We start from the raw sequence: 20,937 nt of genomic DNA on the forward strand, positions 1-20,937 counted from the left end.
CAAAGTACCTGATAACTCTCATCTAATGACAAAGTACCTGATAACTCTCATGTAATGACAAAGAACCTGATAACTCTCATCTAATGACAAAGTACCTGATAACTCTCATGTAATGACAAAGTACCTGATAACCCTCATGTAATGACAAAGTACCTGATAACTCTCATGTAATGACAAAGTACCTGATAACCCTCATGTAATGACAAAGTACCTGATAACCTTCATGTAATGACAAAGTACCTGATAACTCTCATGTAATGACAAAGTACCTGATAACTCTCATCTAATGACAAAGTACCTGATAACCCTCATGTAATGACAAAGTACCTGATAACCCTCATGTAATGACAAAGTACCTGATAACCTTCATGTAATGACAAAGTACCTGATAACCCTCATGTAATGACAAAGTACCAGATAACCCTCATGTAATGACAAAGTACCTGATAACCCTCATGTAATGACAAAGTACCTGATAACCCTCATGTAATGACAAAGTACCTGATAACCCTCAAAGTACCTGATAACTCTCATCTAATGACAAAGTACCTGATAACTCTCATCTAATGACAAAGTACCTGATAACTCTCATCTAATGACAAAGTACCTGATAACTCTCATGTAATGACAAAGTACCTGATAACTCTCATGTAATGACAAAGTACCTGATAACTCTCATGTAATGACAAAGTACCTGATAACTCTCATCTAATGACAAAGTACCTGATAACTCTCATCTAATAACAAAGTACCTGATAACTCTCATCTAATGACAAAGTACCTGATAACTCTCATGTAATGACAAAGTACCTGATAACTCTCATGTAATGACAAAGTACCTGATAACCCTCATGTAATGACAAAGTACCTGATAACCTTCATGTAATGACAAAGTACCTGATAACTTTCATCTAATGACAAAGTACCTGATAACCCTCATGTAATGACAAAGTACCTGATAACCTCATGTAATGACAAAGTACCTGATAACCTCATGTAATGACAAAGTACCTGATAACCCTCATGTAATGACAAAGTACCTGATAACCCTCATCTAGTGACAAAGTACCTGATAACCTTCATATAATGAAAAAGTACCTGATAACCCTCATGTAATGACAAAGTACCTGATAACTCTCATCTAATGACAAAGTACCTGATAACCCTCAAAGTACCTGATAACCCTCACCTAATGACAAAGTACCTGATGACCTCATGTAATGACAAAGTACCTGATAACCCTCAAAGTACCTGATAACCCTCATCTAATGACAAAGTACCTGATAACCCTCAAAGTACCTGATAACCGTCATGTAATGACAAAGTACCTGATAACCCTCATCTAGTGACAAAGTACCTGATAACCTTCATATAATGAAAAAGTACCTGATAACCCTCATGTAATGACAAAGTACCTGATAACTCTCATCTAATGACAAAGTACCTGATAACCCTCAAAGTACCTGATAACCCTCATCTAATGACAAAGTACCTGATGACCTCATGTAATGACAAAGTACCTGATAACCCTCAAAGTACCTGATAACCCTCAAAGTATCTGATAACCCTCAAAGTACCTGATAACCCTCAAAGTACCTGATAACCCTCAAAGTACCTGATAACCCTCATGTAATGACAAAGTACCTGATAACCCTCAAAGTACCTGATAACCCTCATGTAATGACAAAGTACCTGATAACCCTCAAAGTACCTGATAACCCTCATGTAATGACAAAGTACCTGATAACCCTCAAAGTACCTGATAATGCGGGTACAGTCGATGCAGTCCACCATCTTCTGGCTCTTCTTGTCCCAGACCTCCACTGATGGAGTTCCAGCTTTGCTCAGGTACAGCAGTTTGTCCAGAACCATGGTGGAGATGCAGGCCTCACCGCCCAGCGACGCCTGCCGACTGGAGACACAGAGGTCAAGTTTCTCTGCCTTGTGGAAACCATACATCGACTTACAGGAACAGCTCAGTGAATCAGGACATCATTGAAAACTTATTTTATTTCAGCGATTCAATTTTAAAAGTGAAATCCTCTCGATATAGAGGTTCCAGTGTGAAGTGTCCACAGCCTCCGTCATCTGCTGCTGTTTTATCAAGTCCACAGTCTCTGCAACCGTCTCCCAGGACGTTAGAGACCACAGCTGCTTGCTCGTCTGAGGAGCTTCATGCAGATCCTGGTTTTATCTTCCTGCACATCTCAGCATCTGAACACACTGCTAGAACCACGAGAACCTGCTCTAATGACCACAGTGTGACCAGCAGACTGGCCTGACCTGAGGCCCACCGAGGAGCTCTGATCATCGTCCACACCAGTGTTTTTCAACCTTTTTGAGCCAAGACATACTTTTTTCTTTGGAAAAATCTAGAGTCACACCTCCACCTGAAAATGTTAAAATGTGAACCTCTGTAGCCTCTATTAACAACATAAAGTCTTTCTCATCAAAGTTTGATCAACAGGAATCCAGTAAATCCAGAAAGCAAGGACTTTTTTCAATAGTGCCTCCCTCAGTGTGAAACCTGGACCTGATGGATGAAGAGCTGAGATCCTGGTTTTCAAAAACTTCTCCATCACTGTCACTGACACAGTACTTTGATACAAGATGGTAGCAGGAGGTGGAGATGAACCACACTGACGTCTGTCACTTTACATTTCACCGGCAAAGCTCTGTGCTGCCCTCTAGTGGTGAAGAGTATTGATACATGATTACTCTGCACACTGCTCTCACAGCTGACAGCGGCTGTGAGAGCAAATGATTTTTTAGAAAAAATGTGAAACTGGATAATTTCCCACGGCTCAGCTGACGATCTGGAGGAAACACCAGTGTGTCGTGGCACAGTGGTTGAAAAACTCTGGTCCAGAGGAAGACAAAAGACAACAGAGCCAATAAGACTGAACAAAATAACACCCTACTGCTTCAGTAACACCTCAGCATGCTGGTTTCCTCCACACCATACAGCTTCAACAACGTTTCAGAAGGATCACAAGCTGATCACCTTTGTGCTGCGCTGATGCAGTAATTGACCCAGAAGGAGCCCTGATCAAACAAATATTAAATGCATACCGTATACTGTATAGGGACAAACATTCCAGTAGACCAACATTTTCATGTTTAAATACTTTATCTAAATCAGGGGTGTCATTTCAGTTGAGGGGCCACATCAACCTGATCTGACCTCTGACCTCTGGAGGCCGACAAGTCAAACATCACATGTTAAACTGCAGATATGGACAAATGCAAAGTCTTTCCTTCTTTTGATTCTTTTGTAACTGCAAGAATTTGACAGTCTATTCTGAAATATACATATTAAAGGAAGTCAGATTTGCAAAAAAAAAAACCTCAGTCACCTTATCTGGATATTATATTCAGGATTAAAACAAGTTGTCATCATCTGGAAATTGTTTTGAGTTTACATGTCTAAAGTATCATTTCACATAAATTGGACTCGTTGTTTTATTGTGAAAGGTGTTGAGTCATGTGACCTCCACAGATGCATTAATGTCGGGGGTCAAACCAAGGGAGGTTCTGAATGTCATTTTTGTTTTTAGATCAGCCTCTGTCAGTTTTCATATTTATACTTAAAAAAAAAACATGGCGGCCGGATGAGACCCTCTGGCGGGCCGGTTCTGGCCCCCGGGCCGGTTCTGGCCCCCAGGCCGGTTCTGGCCCCCGGGCCACATGTTTGACACCCCTGCTCTAAATGTAATAGTCTGAGTTTCTGAGCTCCTGGACTTTGGGCTTGAAGAAAAAATTATAAACCAGTGTCATGAATTGATATATCAAGTCTGCCTTTAAAACCAACATTTAAGTTGAGGAGCAGTGAGGAGCAGTGAGGAGCAGTGAGAAGCAGAGAGGAGCAAAGAGGAGCAGAGAGGAGCAGTGAGAAGCAGAGAGGAGCAAAGAGGAGCAGAGAGGAGCAGTGAGGAGCAGTGAGGAGCAGAGAGAAGCAGTGAGGAGCAGAGAGGAGCAGTGAGGAGCAGTGAGAAGCAGTGAGGAGCAGAGAGGAGCAGTGAGGAGCAGTGAGGAGCAGAGAGAAGCAGAGAGAAGCAGTGAGAAGCAGTGAGGAGCAGTGAGGAGCAGAGAGGAGCAGAGAGGAGCAGTGAGGAGCAGAGAGGAGCAGTGAGGAGCAGTGAGGAGCAGAGAGGAGAGAGAAGCAGTGAGGAGCAGAGAGGAGCAGTGAGGAGCAGTGAGGAGCAGAGAGGAGCAGTGAGGAGCAGTGAGGAGCAGAGAGAAGCAGTGAGAAGCAGTGAGGAGCAGTGAGGAGCAGAGAGGAGCAGAGAGGAGCAGTGAGGAGCAGAGAGGAGCAGTGAGGAGCAGTGAGGAGCAGTGAGGAGCAGAGAGGAGAGAGAAGCAGTGAGGAGCAGAGAGGAGCAGTGAGGAGCAGTGAGGAGCAGAGAGGAGCAGAGAGGAGCAGTGAGGAGCAGAGAGGAGCAGTGAGGAGCAGAGAGGAGCAGAGAGGAGCAGTGAGGAGCAGAGAGGAGCAGTGAGGAGCAGTGAGGAGCAGAGAGGAGCAGTGAGGAGCAGTGAGGAGCAGAGAGGAGCAGTGAGGAGCAGTGAGGAGCAGAGAGAAGCAGTGAGAAGCAGTGAGGAGCAGTGAGGAGCAGAGAGGAGCAGAGAGGAGCAGTGAGGAGCAGAGAGGAGCAGTGAGGAGCAGTGAGGAGCAGTGAGGAGCAGAGAGGAGAGAGAAGCAGTGAGGAGCAGAGAGGAGCAGTGAGGAGCAGTGAGGAGCAGAGAGGAGCAGAGAGGAGCAGTGAGGAGCAGAGAGGAGCAGTGAGGAGCAGAGAGGAGCAGAGAGGAGCAGTGAGGAGCAGAGAGGAGCAGTGAGGAGCAGTGAGGAGCAGAGAGGAGCAGTGAGGAGCAGTGAGGAGCAGAGAGGAGCAGAGAGAAGCAGTGAGGAGCAGAGAGGAGCAGAGAGGAGCAGTGAGGAGCAGTGAGGAGCAGTGAGGAGCAGAGAGGAGCAGTGAGGAGCAGAGAGGAGCAGAGAGGAGCAGAGAGGAGCAGTGAGGAGCAGTGAGGAGCAGAGAGGAGCAGTGAGGAGCAGAGAGGAGCAGTGAGGAGCAGAGAGGAGCAGTGAGGAGCAGTGAGGAGCAGAGAGGAGCAGTGAGGAGCAGAGAGGAGCAGTGAGGAGCAGAGAGGAGCAGTGAGGAGCAGAGAGGAGCAGTGAGGAGCAGAGAGGAGCAGTGAGGAGCAGAGAGGAGCAGTGAGGAGCAGAGAGGAGCAGAGAGGAGCAGAGAGGAGCAGAGAGGAGCAGTGAGGAGCAGAGAGGAGCAGTGAGGAGCAGAGAGGAGCAGTGAGGAGCAGAGAGGAGCAGTGAGGAGCAGAGAGGAGCAGTGAGGAGCAGAGAGGAGCAGTGAGGAGCAGAGAGGAGCAGTGAGGAGCAGAGAGGAGCAGAGAGGAGCAGTGAGGAGCAGAGAGGAGCAGTGGTTCCGGCTCTCGCCTCACAGCGACCACGTCGTGGGTTCAAGTGTGACCCAAGGCCTTTGTGTGTGTGTGTTTGCACGGTCGCCCTGTGTGTGTGTGTGTTTCCAGCCACGGTCCACAAACATGCATATGAGGTGAATTGGTGACACTAAATTGTGTGAATGTGAGTGTGTGTGGTTGTTTGTTCTGTGACAGACTGGCAACCCGTCCAGGGTGTAGCCCCGCCTGGCAACCCGTCCAGGGTGTAGCCCCGCCTGGCAACCCGTCCAGGGTGTAGCCCCGCCTGGCAACCCGTCCAGGGTGTAGCCCCGACTGGCAACCCGTCCAGGGTGTAGCCCCGACTGGCAACCCGTCCAGGGTGTAGTCCCGCCTGGCAACCCGTCCAGGGTGTAGCCCCGCCTCGCCCACAGGAGGCTGGGATCGGCACCAGCAACCCGCCACCCAGAACTTGGTTTGTTCTCCGCCTCCTTTCACTCACTGACAAGTGTAAGCGTCAAACACAGTTTTCAGTGAAAACACATGAACTGACCTGGAGGCGGCGCTCGGCCTGGTGTCCATGGAGGTGCAGACGTCGTAGTGGACGCTGAAGGACAGGACGTTGGTGCCGCAGGCGGCCCACATGGCCCTGCTGTCCTGGACGCACACCGACTGACCCAAACACACTACGGGGGCGTCGGTGTTGCCCACACACACAGTTTTAACTGCAGGGCCATTGTCCTGCTGGAAAACCAAGCAACCACAGGCAGTGAGGCGGGAAAGACACACTGCGCCCACATACACAACACATCCTATTTACCTTCAGGACAGAATCCTCGTAAACACTGACGCTTCCGTCTGCCGTCCCAACAAGCAGGTAGTTCTTTCTTTGGCTGGAAAACAGAAGAAGCTCTGAAGCGACTGTTTCCGTACATTCATACCACTCTGAGAAAGTTTTAATTGATAGATAGGATCTTGCTCGAAAGAAACCTATTAATTAATAAAACTGAAAATAAGCTAATGAATGAATAAGACTGAACATGTGATAGTACACCTGGTTCCATCTGCTCCTGATCCTGTTGTGGAAATGACTTCTCATTATTGAACCCATCCCAGACACAAGCTGGCAACACCTACCCCCAGTTTAGCCCCACAGTAACAAGGCCTGCTTGTGGGAAAGTAATGGTAATCTAATTACTGTTTTTGCCATCGTCATCACTTACTTTACTGGTTGCTTGAAAAAAGTAATCGGATTATGCGTCACTGCCCATCGGTAGTTTCCCACCAAATTCTGAACGTGACCTAAATCTGCCTTTTTCTCTAAGTCCTAAGACTTAAGTCCTAATCTGACATGATTCTGGCAGCGTGTTCTTGACACATACGCTTTGATCACAAGCATTAGAGAAAGGCCTCATTGTGTCCCGGAGGCTTCCTCGGTGCAGTGGACACTGTGTGGTTTCAAAATAAAAGCATGCATTTAGAACTAAAATCATCCGCCTTCAGCATTCTTCTGTTATGTGTTGTTTAAAGCGTTGTATGTGTGGAGCACACGCCACGCCAGATCTATCCTCACCACTTGGATTCAGATCACCTTCAAAATTTCACATTTAAAAAGTTCAAGTGTCAAACACATTTCCATGTGTGAATGTGACTAACGATGTCAAGCCCTTTGGGACTGCTCAAGCAGTTCAAAAGCACTACATACATCAATTTACCATAAAATAGAGAAAGTGAAACGACTGTATTTCCTGATCCAGTACATGAAACCCTTGAGACTTGGACTCGTGTGTTTCGGTGCTTACGTGCGTCGAGGGTGTACATGGAAGTACAGCGAGGTGACTGCGTCCGTGACACCCTGCAGGTAGTGCCAGGAGGAAGTGTCCTGTGTGCTGAGGACCAATAGGGAACCAGACTGGGTGCCGGCGACCAGCCACTCACACGCCTCGCCTGGAATCTGAACCGTCACCAAGCACAGGACGGGGCTGGAGTCCACTTCCTGTGTGGAAAGAGCAGGAACAACATGGTGTACTGGTTCAACCTTCCACTTCCTGTGTGGAAAGAGCAGGAACAATATGGTGTACTGGTTCAACCTTCCACTTCCTGTGTGGAAAGAGCAGGAACAACATGGTGTACTGGTTCAACCTTCCACTTCCTGTGTGGAAAGAGCAGGAACAATATGGTGTACTGGTTCAACCTTCCACTTCCTGTGGTGCTTTCACATCCCAACTAATGTGCAAATCCAACAATAATTGACTCCAATTTAAAGTAACAATGTCATTAAATTCAAGTGTGCACAAATCACAGTAGGAAATAGGAAATGTTTGTTTCTTTTAATAAAGTGTTTGCAGTTTAACGACACTTCTCCTTTCAGTGTGTCAGTGTGGAAAGAAGCTAAGCTCAGGAAGCGAGGAACTCTGGAGCGCAGCTGTGTGCCAAATATAAATAGAGAATCTTCACATCGCCGACAAACCCAAGTCGTCGTATCGGCCCAATAAAGCTCACGCTAATGTTATTCTGACTGTACTATTGAAACTACACAGAACTGTCCACATCAGTTCAAGACAACATTTATACATATAGACGAAAAAACATACAGATGTACAGTCATTTTTCATTCATTAAGATCAGTTTGAATTTAAAAACGTTTCTTCTTGTATCAAACACTGAGATTAGTTCTTCAATTCATCAATGAGATCAATTCAACCACTCCTTGTTGTCAGTGTTGCTCAGCTGTTTGTGACACAGGACATGTTTTCACAACGTTTCACCTGACGACACCTAATCCGTTAAAAACAAGCAGTGTTTCCACTGCAGCAGCCGACACAGGGACAATGTAGTTAGCATGCCGGGCCACAGGAGGGCGCTGTTACTTGATTTTGTAATGAAACCACTCAGACATGTGTGCAGAGAAGAAGACGCTATAAACATGGAGAAAATGGAGAGAATCCGACATCATAGTGGACTGATGAGGCATCGGGTGCTATGAGGAGAGTCTCAACTATAAACTACTGACATGGAGGATAAAACTAGAATACTGACTAATACCACTACGGGTCGCCATGTTTGTTTACAAGGGATGGAAGGGGAGGGAGGGGGAGGCTAAATAGCCTCCATCAGTCTCTGCAGGAGGGATGAAAGAATCTTTCCACCTTGGGAGTCGTATTAAAAACTTCATGATACAGTTGCATCAGCACACTGGTGTCGTGTAAACGAACCTCCAACAGTGAAGAAGGTTTAGCGGATAGACTGCTAATCGTGGTGTGAACTGGGCCTGTGACTGACATTTGGATGTTTTCCATTCAGGGCGTACCTGTGTGGTCAGGGCGTTGCTCTCCAGGTCCACGGTGGTGAGGTGGCCCACTCTCTGGCTGCTGCTGCCCCCCCCGATCCAGGCCCTGTGGCCGCTGCCAACCGTCAGGCACTCGGTGCTGAACACCCGGGGAACCACCAACTCCCTGGTGAGGCACAGCATCTCCGCCGAGTTCAGCCTCTTGAACACCTACATGAAGCACAAACACAGACCACGGCTGCTCCACTCAGTTGCTGAGGCCACAAAGACACTTGAAGCCGAATCTTTTCAACCACACAGCCTGAGGAGTTCTGTCCTGTCTGCTTCCTGTCTGGACTGTTAGCAGGACGACAGCTCTGACGCTAACTATGGACGTTATTTGGAAAGTCCAAATTCTACATTGAAGCAGTTGAAAGTTCAGGCTACAAATTTTAAATTGAACTTGTTGACAGTTCCAAAAATGAACTACTTCATAATAATTTTTCTTTGCATGTTTTGTTTTGAATATTTGACATTTTTATTGAGTTTCAAAACATTTATGAAACAGGAATAAAAAACTCAAATATTGACATTAAGGCCGATGCACCCATCCCCTTATCCCCAAAGTAACAGCATATCAAAGGTTACAGTAACATGCAATCAGAAAAACAAACAACTGCAATTAGTTGGGATGATTCCAAAATGTGGAAAATTCAGAACACAAACGACTTCACTGTCAGCAAGGCTGTACAGGACACGTCTACCAGCTTTACTAGAGTTCCAGAAGACGTCCCAACCAGTGTCTGCCCCCTTCCCACTTGTTGAGCATGACCTCATACGACACTGTGTCTGACATTGATTTGATCCACACAGTGCTCATCCATCCATCCATCCATCCATCCATCCATCCATCCATCCATCCATCCATCCATCCATCCATCCATCCATCCATCCATCCATCCATCCATCCATCCATCCATCCATCCATCCATCCATCCATCCATCCATCCATCATCCATCCATCCATCCATCATCGACCACTTTATTCTGGGCCGGGTCGCGGAGGTAGCAGTCTTAGCAGGGATGCCCAGACTTCCCTCACCCCAGACTCTTCCTCCAGGTCTTCCAGTGGCACCCCAAGGTGTTCCCAGGCCATAGAGAGACATAGTCCCTCCAGGGTGTCCTAGGTCTGTCCTGAGACCTCCTACCAGAGGGACATAGTCCCTCCAGGGTGTCCTAGGTCTGTCCTGAGACCTCCTACTGGAGGGACATGACCAGAACACCTCCCTGGGGAGGCGTCCATCTGAAACAGGTGCCCAAGACACCTCAGCTGGATGTTCTGGATGTGGAGGAGCAGCGGCTCTACTCCGAGCTCCTCCCTGGTGACTGAGCTCCTCCCCCTATCTCTAAGGGTGACTGAGCTCCTCACCCTATCTCTAAGGGTGACTGAGCTCCTCCCCCTATCTCTAAGGGTGACTGAGCTCCTCACCCTACCTCTAAGGGTGACTGAGCTCCTCCCCCTATCTCTAAGGGTGACTGAGCTCCTCACCCTACCTCTAAGGGTGACTGAGCTCCTCCCCCTATCTCTAAGAGTGACTGAGCTCCTCCTCCCTATCTCTAAGGGTGACTGAGCTCCTCATCCTATCTCTAAGGGTGACTGAGCTCCTCCCCCTATCTCTAAGAGTGACTGAGCTCCTCATCCTATCTCTAAGAGTGACTGAGCTCCTCATCCTATCTCTAAGGGTGACTGAGCTCCTCCCCCTATCTCTAAGGGTGACTGAGCTCCTCACCCTATCTCTAAGGGTGACTGAGCTCCTCACCCTATCTCTAAGGGTGACTGAGCTCCTCACCCTATCTCTAAGGGTGACTGAGCTCCTCACCCTACCTCTAAGGGTGACTGAGCTCCTCACCCTATCTCTAAGGGTGACTGAGCTCCTCACCCTATCTCTAAGGGTGACTGAGCTCCTCACCCTATCTCTAAGGGTGACTGAGCTCCTCCCTGGTGACTGAGCTCCTCCCCCTATCTCTAAGGGTGACTGAGCTCCTCCCTGGTGACTGAGCTCCTCACCCTATCTCTAAGGGTGACTGAGCTCCTCACCCTATCTCTAAGGGTGACTGAGCTCCTCACCCTATCTCTAAGAGTGACTGAGCTCCTCCCCCATCTCTAAGGGTGACTGAGCTCCTCACCCTATCTCTAAGGGTGACTGAGCTCCTCACCCTATCTCTAAGGGTGACTGAGCTCCTCACCCTATCTCTAAGAGTGACTGAGCTCCTCCCCCTATCTCTAAGGGTGACTGAGCTCCTCACCCTATCTCTAAGGGTGACTGAGCTCCTCACCCTATCTCTAAGGGTGACTGAGCTCCTCACCCTATCTCTAAGGGTGACTGAGCTCCTCCCCCTATCTCTAAGGGTGACTGAGCTCCTCCCCCTATCTCTAAGAGTGACTGAGCTCCTCCCCCTATCTCTAAGAGTGACTGAGCTCCTCACCCTATCTCTAAGAGTGACTGAGCTCCTCCCCCTATCTCTAAGAGTGACTGAGCTCCTCCCCCTATCTCTAAGGGTGACTGAGCTCCTCACCCTATCTCTAAGGTGACTGAGCTCCTCACCCTATCTCTAAGGGTGACTGAGCTCCTCACTCTATCTCTAAGGGTGACTGAGCTCCTCACCCTATCTCTAAGGTGACTGAGCTCCTCACCCTATCTCTAAGGGTGACTGAGCTCCTCACCCTCTCTCTAAGGGTGACTGAGCTCCTCCCCCTATCTCTAAGGTGACTGAGCTCCTCATCCTATCTCTAAGGGTGACTGAGCCCCTCCCCCTATCTCTAAGGGTGACTGAGCTCCTCACCCTGTCTCTAAGGGTGACTGAGCTCCTCACCCTATCTCTAAGGTGACTGAGCTCCTCACCCTATCTCTAAGGGTGACTGAGCTCCTCACTCTATCTCTAAGGGTGACTGAGCTCCTCACCCTATCTCTAAGGTGACTGAGCTCCTCACCCTATCTCTAAGGGTGACTGAGCTCCTCACCCTATCTCTAAGGGTGACGGAGCTCCTCCCCCTATCTCTAAGGGTTGCCCAGCCACCCTACGGAGGAAGCTCATTTCAGCCACTTGTGTCCCCCCTTTAAACTGCTTCCTTATCATGGTGGGGAGTTTGAGCACCAGAATGATCCTAGGGGCTTTATGCCCCCCAGTAGGGTCTCCCAAGGCAAACAGGTCCTAGAAAGCAGTTCAACAAGCCCTTATGGATAAAGAACTAGAGAGAAGATTGACGTTGCCCAGTAAGGCACAGCCGGGGCCCTACCCTGGACCCAGGCCTGGGGTTGGGGCTCATAAGCGAGCGCCTGATCGCCGGACCTTTGTCCACGGGGCCCAGCTGGGCTCAGCCCGAAGGGACGACGCGGGCCCCTCCTCTTCCTCCTGGGAGCCCACCACACTCAGAGGCTACCGTAGGGGTCGGGTGCAGTGTGGATTGGGTGGCAGTCGACAGCAGGGCCCTCAACGACCCGATCCTCTCCAGTGTCTTAAAATGATCCTGGATGCTGTCACAAGGCCGGCCATAACGATTGAAAAGACTCATTTAGAGACATTCTGCATTTGAGATCTGTCTGCCAATAGACACAGTTCTGGAGTCGAGGGGACGTCTGGCAATGACCAGGCACTTAGAACTTCCAAGACTTTAGTCCAAAAAGGTGGAACCAGAGAACATTCCCAGGGCAGGTTAAATACGTCCCATCGTCATTTTTACATTTCCGACATTAGTCTGCCATTAGTTCCATTCTGTGCCGTTTGGCAGCAGTATGGTAATATTGCAGGGCCGACAGTGGGCATCCAGGGACCAGGAGGCTCAGGAGTGTCTTGATTGACTGACACATACATGCGCTGCTCGGAGAGGTGCGCTCAGACGCTACCTCACCGGACCAGGGTGTCACTTGTACTGCACATGAATCGTTGATGGACAAGACAACAACAATGCACAACGGATAACTGGCCAATAACAGAACAACTGAGACATGAAACTAACCAAGACGACACATAACGTTAGAGGAACATTTACCATGATCCTTTGCGCCGCCCCACCGCTACAATCTCTACAGTATGCAACAGCTTACACTGTATGGATTTACTTCTTTACATTTTTGCCACTATCTGATAGAATTACTAACCATTTCTCATTTTATATACTCTGTTTTCAGATCCCTCTGCCAAAAAAGTATGATGTTTGAAGATTCATCACTCAAACTGTAATTGAACAATTGAAAAAACCTAGAACCCTTTCATGTGGCATCCTAATATAATCTAAAATACTCCTTTCAGCGGAGTCTTTACGATTAAAAGTGACACAATGTCTTATCTGTACATATTTCCCCAAAATGTTTTCTACCTTCCAAATGAAATGTCCATGTTCAGTCCTCGTAGGACATCAATCGTCCATCCTTATACAAATCCCCAATAGTACATATGCCACTGTGCCCCAAACAGGTGGAATTAGAATTTGCTATACAAATTGCCATTTTGTGGTACAAAGACGTATTAGTGATGAGGCACAGGGAAGTGGGCTGTGTCTGATGAAGCTTTGACTAAATGTACTTACTTGATTACTTAATCAACTTTTTAAACAGGTTTGAATGCGTCGCATTCTCGCACGTTACCAAACCTTGGATCTTAGTGAAATTCAAAACAGCTAAAAGCACTCAAACTGTTTGATCTGGTAAACGAACAACAACAACAAAACTCTGCTGTTCTTCACATAAAACCTCATTTTAAAGGCTGAACTGTCTTTATTTTGAAGGTGAAACATGTTTTGAGGCTCCAGATGAATTTCATTAGTTGGAAATGTTCAGACAACAGACCTCTGGAGAAATCATCCCCAACACATCCAGACTGCTGGATTTTTACTGTTTCATACAGGAGTGTGTGGTCTGCCATGGGGGGCGGACCTGTACGGACCTGAGTGGACGTAGGCCGGTCCTGAGGACTGTCCCTCAGACAGTCCTTCATCAGCGCCTGGAAGCCCGGCCACGGCGAGCAGCCGTAGTGCAGCACGGGATCTGTGGATGAATGAACGCTGTGACATTAATGATATAAATAGTCATATACGTTTCATTTCCTTTAATCGTGACAATGATGAGAAATGTTCTGTCTGTCTGGTACAATGGACCTGCCGTGTTTTGCACATTTACAAAGCATCAACTAAAATAGATTATAGTTAAATTCGATGTTTGTCTTTTACTCTACACATCATGTGACACATCCTCATCAGTGGGCTTCACATACAAGTCCTCAATCTGTGAGGTGCAATTTATTGAGTAACTGAGGCATTTCTTTTCAACCCATTGGCAGAATCCATGATGATTCTTTTATAGGACTTCTACTTTATGCTTGTCATGTAACAAAAACCATCTGGCTTGGCTCTTAATACATCTGACTGATGTACTCAGCATAAACATTGACTCCATACTTAATCACTGTAAACATGAACTATACAGCAGCGTAATTCTGATGTCCAGGCCAAACAGTCAGTCACATTTCAGCAACACCGGATGTAAGTAACGATACAACAGTTTCAGAAATCTGGTGATTTACTCCATTTAAAGGACTCTTTATGGCCAGAAATACAGAAATCTGTGACACACTTATTTTTTCAATTTACAGCATGATGTTTATTTTTTTTCTGCCGTTGAAAAGTCGTAGAAGTTTAAAAGAAAAAGGGGGAAAAAAATTACAAATAGCTTTCATAAACGCAATCAGGTTGAAAATCTAACTTCCAAATATTTCCATGAGCTTTTAAAAAAAAGGTTTTTGAGTTTTCTTACCTGGCAGCTTCCCCTGCACAGCGATCTCGTCAAACTCACTGGGGAACTTCATGCCGTCAGAAATGCGCTCGCCGCAGGTCAGCAGGTCGTAGAGCAGCAAACCCAAGGAGAAGACGTCGGCCTGCTGGTTGTAGATCACATTACCTCGGGCCACTTCCGGAGCTCGGAAACCTGCAGCACAGGCACACTTCACTTCCTGACAGTGGCCGAGCTCGTACAGTTACGTAACGACGAGTCTCGTCAACTGGAAGGTTGTAGCCGTTTCATGGTCGCCGCTAAAAAGTCTGTCAAACTTCCACTGAGCGAGCTGCAGAGGAGAAGTTCCTCCGTCTCCACACGCCTCAAGGAGAGGTTAGTAGAAAGAAGTAAACAGCCAGGTCACACTAAACACAACAAAACAACAAATCTAAACATTTTCCTCTTCTGAAGTCCTGAAGTTCAATGTTTCAAACTCAGTGGAAATCTTTTTATGTGACTGACTCCATCTTATTATGGTTCAAATCCTATCAATGTTCGTGTGCATGCCCGTGTGTGTGTGTGTGTGTGTGTGTGTGTGGTCAGACAAGGTCCACCGTCCAGTCCCGTGGTGGGAATGAACCAGAAAGCAGGAGTTTACCACCTTCATGAACCAGAGGCCTTTTCAACATTTCCCAACAAATAAAATTCGTTTGGAGCTGCAAAACAAGCTAATTAGCTTAAATAAAGGAAAAACTGAAAGAAATGCTCAACATTTATATATAGGATAAAATAAGATTGGATTAGTGAATTGTCACATGCACAATTGCATTTTTAGCTGTTGTGGCTTTATTTAAAGGTTTTTTTCATGGATTTTCCCACTTTAGCATATTGGCTATTTTAGCTTCTTTAGCAATTTTGCTGTTTATAACCACTGCCTCCTATAGTAAGAGTGGCCTCAGCTCTACAAGGCATTTTTTATTTCCTTTGTCTTTATTTTCTTTAAAGCATGAAACGCAATCCTGCTTGAACGGTAAGGCCAAGGGCTCTGACATTTGGCCAGTACGTACGTCCAACAGGTTGTCCTGATGAAAACAGATCACATCTGGTAACCAGTGAAAGGGCGTTGCCACGGCGCACCAATGAACGTCTGACAGTTTGCTGTGAAGCAGGAAGTGATGTGTAACTCCGCTCTACGTCTCTGCAATGGGCCTCAAACACGTCTGCTGATCAAATCCATGTGCCAATATTCACACATAAAAATCACGTTTTACACGTTTATATGTTATTATTAACTACATAACCGTATTACACTTAAAAGTGGTGCTTTGAATGTGAAATATGTCGATTGGTCATGGTGAAAACTGTCATTTCTTGTCAAAGGGTGAGTCCATGGAGCCCTGCTGTCTGCTGTAAGGAGGCAAAGCCACCCAGAGAGGGACGTAAGGAGGCAAGGCCACCCAGAGAGGGACGTAAGGAGGCAAGGCCACCCAGAGAGGGACGTAAGGAGGCAAGGCCACCCAGAGAGGGACGTAAGGAGGCAAGGCCACCCAGAGCGCAGTCCCTACAAAGAGTGGTAAAATGTAGGGTCGTGAACGAGCAGCGATGTGACGTCATTACAACAATAAAGGATGAAGAAGGTAGAACTGCGGCTGCAGGTCATGACAGCTCTGTCATGACTGTGCTTTGCCCTCCTGGTGGCGAGCGGCCAGGCTGGAGGAGGGGTCTGACCTGGCGTGCCCTCCGAGGTCCTCACGCCGAAGCTGCAGCAGTACTGAGCGATGCCGTAGTCTGTGATCTTAGCGATGATGTCAGAGTCGGTCTTGAGGTTGAACAGCAGGATGTTGTGTGGCTTCAGGTCCCGGTAGATGATCATGGCTGAGTGAAGGTACCTGATGAAACAAAAGCTTTCTGTCTCTCACTACACTTTTATCAGTTTAAAACCGACAGTATTGGATCAAGTCACGATTCTAAGCCTCATATCAGTTTAAGTTCAGGGGCCAAAGACAGACGCAGTCCAGTGATAACTGATAAATACTAACAACTAAACATGTTTCTTCAATTCAGTGTCAAAACGCCAACGACATTTTGAACATATTCAGACTTGACTTTCTCTTCAGATTGATGTGGAAAATGCAGCCCTGAACATGTTGCTATAATAATAAATAACCATGAGCTTCATCCGACAGCTGTCATGTGTGATCGTCACTGAAGGAGTGAAAGTCAAAGTCATGACGCCAAAGCTTCAATTGAAATGATATTAAAGGGACATCAATGGTCAAAATGAGCCACTGGGACACTGAACGAACAGCACCTGAGTCCGTCTGCCACCTGCAGGGCGATCCTGTGCTGCAGCTTCTGGTTCAGGCTGCCGTTCTCGTGTTCAAACAGGGAGTCCAGGGAGCCTCTGGGAGCCAGCTCCATCACCAGGACGTGAGGAGACGAGCCAGCGGCCAGAAGCACCACCAGGCTGGCGTGACGCAGACGACCCAACACCGTCAGCTCCTGGAAGGAGAGCTGCCGTCACACACTGCTGGAGCAGAGGAGGCAGTAAGAGGAGGAGCAGACCTGTCTGAGGAGTCTGTGGATGTACAGTTCAGACGCATGCTTGTTGAACATCTTCACAGCCACGTCTTCTTTCTTGTACACGCCTCGATAAACGGTCCCAAAGCCACCGTCCCCTGGAAGCAACATGTATGTGCAGGAGCATTAAACAGTTGAGCTGAGCACAGAGGCCTCCAGTAGCTAATCGTTGAAGAACACACCCAGTCGGTTCTCCTGAGAAAGATCCACCACCAGGTCCTCCCTGTCCAGTAGGGTCCCTGCAGGCTGGTCGCTGAGCACCAGGTCTGGGGCAATCTGGGAGATGGGGAGTGTTCGGCGAGGGTCCTCCGGGTCCACCAGCAGGAAATCTGAGATCCAGAACCACAACAATGTCCCAGTGACGTCCAACAAACCCAGCAAGCATGTTTACATGCTTTACGCTTTACCAGAGCCGCGTTTCCACCGCACAAAAGGTGCAGGACGGAACAGAGCTTTACAGAGTCATACGGAGCCTTACGGAGCTGTACGGTGCCTTACAGAGCCTTACGGAGCCTTACGGAGCTGTACGGTGCCTTACAGAGCCGTACGGAGCCTTACGGAGCTGTACGGTGCCTTACAGAGCCGTGCAGAGCCTTACAGAGCCTTACGGGGCTGTACGGTGCCTTACAGAGCCTTACGGAGCCGTGCAGAGCCGTACGGAGCCTTACGGAGCCTTACAGAGCCTTACAGAGCCTGTTTCCACTGCAGAAAGAAGGTTAAAAAGTAGGCGGGGCTTAGAGCTCAGCAGATATGTGACATTACAACAGTAATCTCAGCCTGACGGCAGATCTGGATCTTATGAATCCTCTGTTGTTGTTTCCTCCACTTTACACTACTTGTTTAGTTAACTTTTAGTGTCTCTTTGCATCGTGTCCGCGGTCCGTCACCTCACCGCACCTTCTGTCTGACCACCGGCAGCGCAGACGCTGAGCTTTCTGTTCAAATACGATGCAGCGGCGCTAACGGCGGTTGAACACAACACAGACCGCCGCTGCATCACGTTTGAACAGAAAGCTCAGACACGATGCAAAGACAGACCCGGCGCGGCGCACTGACGCTATGCTGCAAACAGAAAGTTCCAACATGATGCAAAGTCCAGAGCCCCGGTCTCCCTCTGCCTCACGTCCGCTGTTTCACGACCAACATGGAAGTTGAGCAGCAAAGAGAATTAAAAAAAAACAACCAGTACAAATCTGAGCACTCTGACAACAGAGGATTCATCCAGCAGACACATTAAAATATTGAGGATGTAGTAAATCACGGCTCCTCAAACTCAGACCTGTTCCATGGTCCTGGTACCCTGATGGAGGGGGGGGGGGGGGGGGGGGGGACCGCCTTTGGAGAGGTTGTTTCTGGAAAATCACAAATTCTTGCAGTGGAAACCTGAACCGTACCGGACCGTACCGGTCCGTACCTGACCTGACACCACAGGAGCGGTGTGCTGCCCCCTGGAGGCCACAGCAGAGGGACGGAGACATACAGCCGGGGACAGACCGTCTCAAACTGGCTCCTGATTTAAATGTAATTTGTATTTTAGAAAGACCCTCCATCTGGTTTGTGACTAAAATAAACATGAGTGAAGCCAAACGCTGACAGACCCTGAATGTCCACTTTCACCAACATACACAAGCAGAAGCTTTAAAAAACCTTCATGTCTGCTCCACCTGATAGAAAAGGTCTTTGCATTCAGCCAAACTACGTTCTTCACCCTCCGACCAGACGTTCCTTCCCTCTTTGACCTGCAACGCGTCTCCTGTGACAGTCGCACTGGTTCTACTTCATCCCTGCTGACCGCCAGAGGCGGTGCTGAAGCACTGAATATTCCCCTTCGCGCATGCGCAGTGCGAGTATGTATACCGACAATGTCACCTGTGACCCCTGGATGACCCGGAGGAAGTTTATATCTTCAGGTGTCACTCCAGGGCACTTTCCTTTTTTTCTTCTCGCGCGCAGTTTGCTGGAAGATTGTACAGCTGCCGTTGCTTGGAGCTCCGTGACCGTGGTAGGTCGGAGCAGCGATCATTCGCCCTACAGGAGCTGCGACTGTGAGTGTTTGTGTAGCAGTAGCTTCACTCATTAGCAACCTCTGTTGGCACAGGCCGCGTTAGCGCCGCCTCCCCCCAGCATACGGTTTGTGTTCGGTCCTGCCGACGTGCGCTGGACGAGGTAAGTAGGCTCTTATTCGGCAGACCGGCGGTTTGTTTTAAAAAAAAAAAAAAAAGAGAGAGAGAGATTGTCGGTGACGGCCGCGTTTGCACAGCCTCCTCCCGACGCTTAAGTTAGCGACTTTGTTTGCTGGTGGGCCGTGTGCGCACGCCCAGAACCCAGCGTGCGTTTTGTTTACATTAGCTTCACCGGCTGTAAGCTAGTGACATCCTGTGTTGGAAAGCCCGGTTCGGGTGAGGACCACGGTACGGTGGTTGTTTTTTGTTTGTTTTATTTGGGCTTCTACTGTGCAGGCAGCGTGCGCGCTCCCTTCCCCAGTATACTGTCCTTATACTCGGCCGCTCTGCGGCGTTCGCGTTCAGCTAAGCCGAGGAGTGTGTAGTATCACCGGACAGGCGGCGTACGCGCCCCCTCCCTCTGTTTAACGAGGACAGCTGTGAGTAGCGTCCTGTCAGTGCAGCTACATTGGATGGCTCTCACGGCTGCACATCCTGTGGGGCTTCTTTACAGCCAGAGGATGGCCACGACCTGTGCCCCGCATGTCTCGGTTCTGAGCATCTGCGGGAGGCGCTGTCGGCCAAACCCTGCATGAACTGCAGCTTTTTGCCTTGGGCAGTAAGGGTTGCCAGGTTGGCGGGGGTGGAAGGCTCAGTAGCTGAAGTCGACATCCCCCCGGGCCAGCCACCTCCAGCCCGTCGGACACGCTCTAAGCGGCGGGCAGAGGCTACGGCGGCTGCCCCCTCCAGGAGGAGAGCGAAGTCTGACCGTGATGGGTTATCCTCTAAAGTAGAGCAACTGTCTGCTGAATTGGCCCACATGAGATCGCTGCTGGCTGACAGCCAGCCGGTTGTCCCCCTGGTGGCTGAAGTGGCACTCTCGCCCGCAATGCCAGTGCTGCTGCCCGAGGAGGGTACACTCTCTTTGGCAGCCTCGGCTAGCCATTTCTGCGATTATGGGGAGGATTTGGATGCTGGACCCCAGATGTCTGAGCAGGGCTCCCACTCCTCAGATCAGAGTTCAGGGGCTGAGGGGGAAGACAGCTCCATGCGCGCCATCATGCGCCTGGCTCTACAGCGGTTGCACACAGCTGTCCCGCAGCAGGCAGAGGCTGCACCGGCAAGCGCCTTCTTCAGACGCAGGCCCGCCCCCACAGCCTTCGCAATTCCACATTCAGAGGATTATCTGAAGGAGTTACAAGCCTGTTGGAGGGACAGTAAGGCTGGCTCCCGTCTCTCTGCAGACGGGCGGACCCTGGCCGCCATGCATGATGCAGCAGGGGCTGGCCTGGATGGTGCTCCGGCCATCGAGCCTGCCATTGCTTCTCTTATTGTTTCTCCAGATGAAGCACTGCGAAGGGATGCTCGGTGCCCTCGACCCCAGTGTCGAATAACTGATGACCTTCTTACGAGGGCTTATGATGCTGGAGCAGGTGCTGGTCGCATGGGGAACTCCCTATCACACCTCATGTTGGCCCTCTCGGCATCACTGCAGGAGGGCAGTGTAAATGCAGATGCGGCCGCTTTTTGTGATGCTTCATTGGAAGCTTTTGGGCTCATGTCTAGAGAGCTTGGTAGAATGATGTCCATTTTGGTCCAAACTCGTCGGCAGGTTTGGCTGTCCCAGTCGAACTTAACCGAGGCAGCCAGAAAAATGCTGCGCAGCCTTCCAGTAGAACCGGGGAAGATGTTTGGTTCTGCGGCCCAGGAAGCACTGGAACGAACCATCCAGGCGGGGCAGACCAGGCAGCAG

General features: G+C 48.9%; 1 protein-coding gene across 1 annotated transcript in view; it reads right to left on the bottom strand.

The window, feature by feature from the left end:
• The window catches only part of lrrk2 (leucine-rich repeat kinase 2), a 143,804-nt gene that overhangs the window by 17,829 nt on the left and 105,038 nt on the right, over window positions 1-20,937 (bottom strand). Inside the window, 11 exon segments of the mRNA XM_080505514.1 lie at window positions 1,760-1,912; window positions 5,960-6,150; window positions 6,227-6,299; window positions 7,209-7,402; window positions 8,717-8,905; window positions 13,619-13,719; window positions 14,485-14,655; window positions 16,171-16,331; window positions 16,754-16,944; window positions 17,008-17,120; window positions 17,205-17,351. Of these exon segments, the coding sequence (XP_080361640.1) occupies window positions 1,760-1,912; window positions 5,960-6,150; window positions 6,227-6,299; window positions 7,209-7,402; window positions 8,717-8,905; window positions 13,619-13,719; window positions 14,485-14,655; window positions 16,171-16,331; window positions 16,754-16,944; window positions 17,008-17,120; window positions 17,205-17,351 (1,684 nt within the window).

This window comes from Blennius ocellaris (genome assembly GCF_963422515.1).
Source record: "Blennius ocellaris genome assembly, chromosome: 11".
In the NCBI taxonomy this organism is placed as follows: domain Eukaryota; kingdom Metazoa; phylum Chordata; class Actinopteri; order Blenniiformes; family Blenniidae; genus Blennius; species Blennius ocellaris.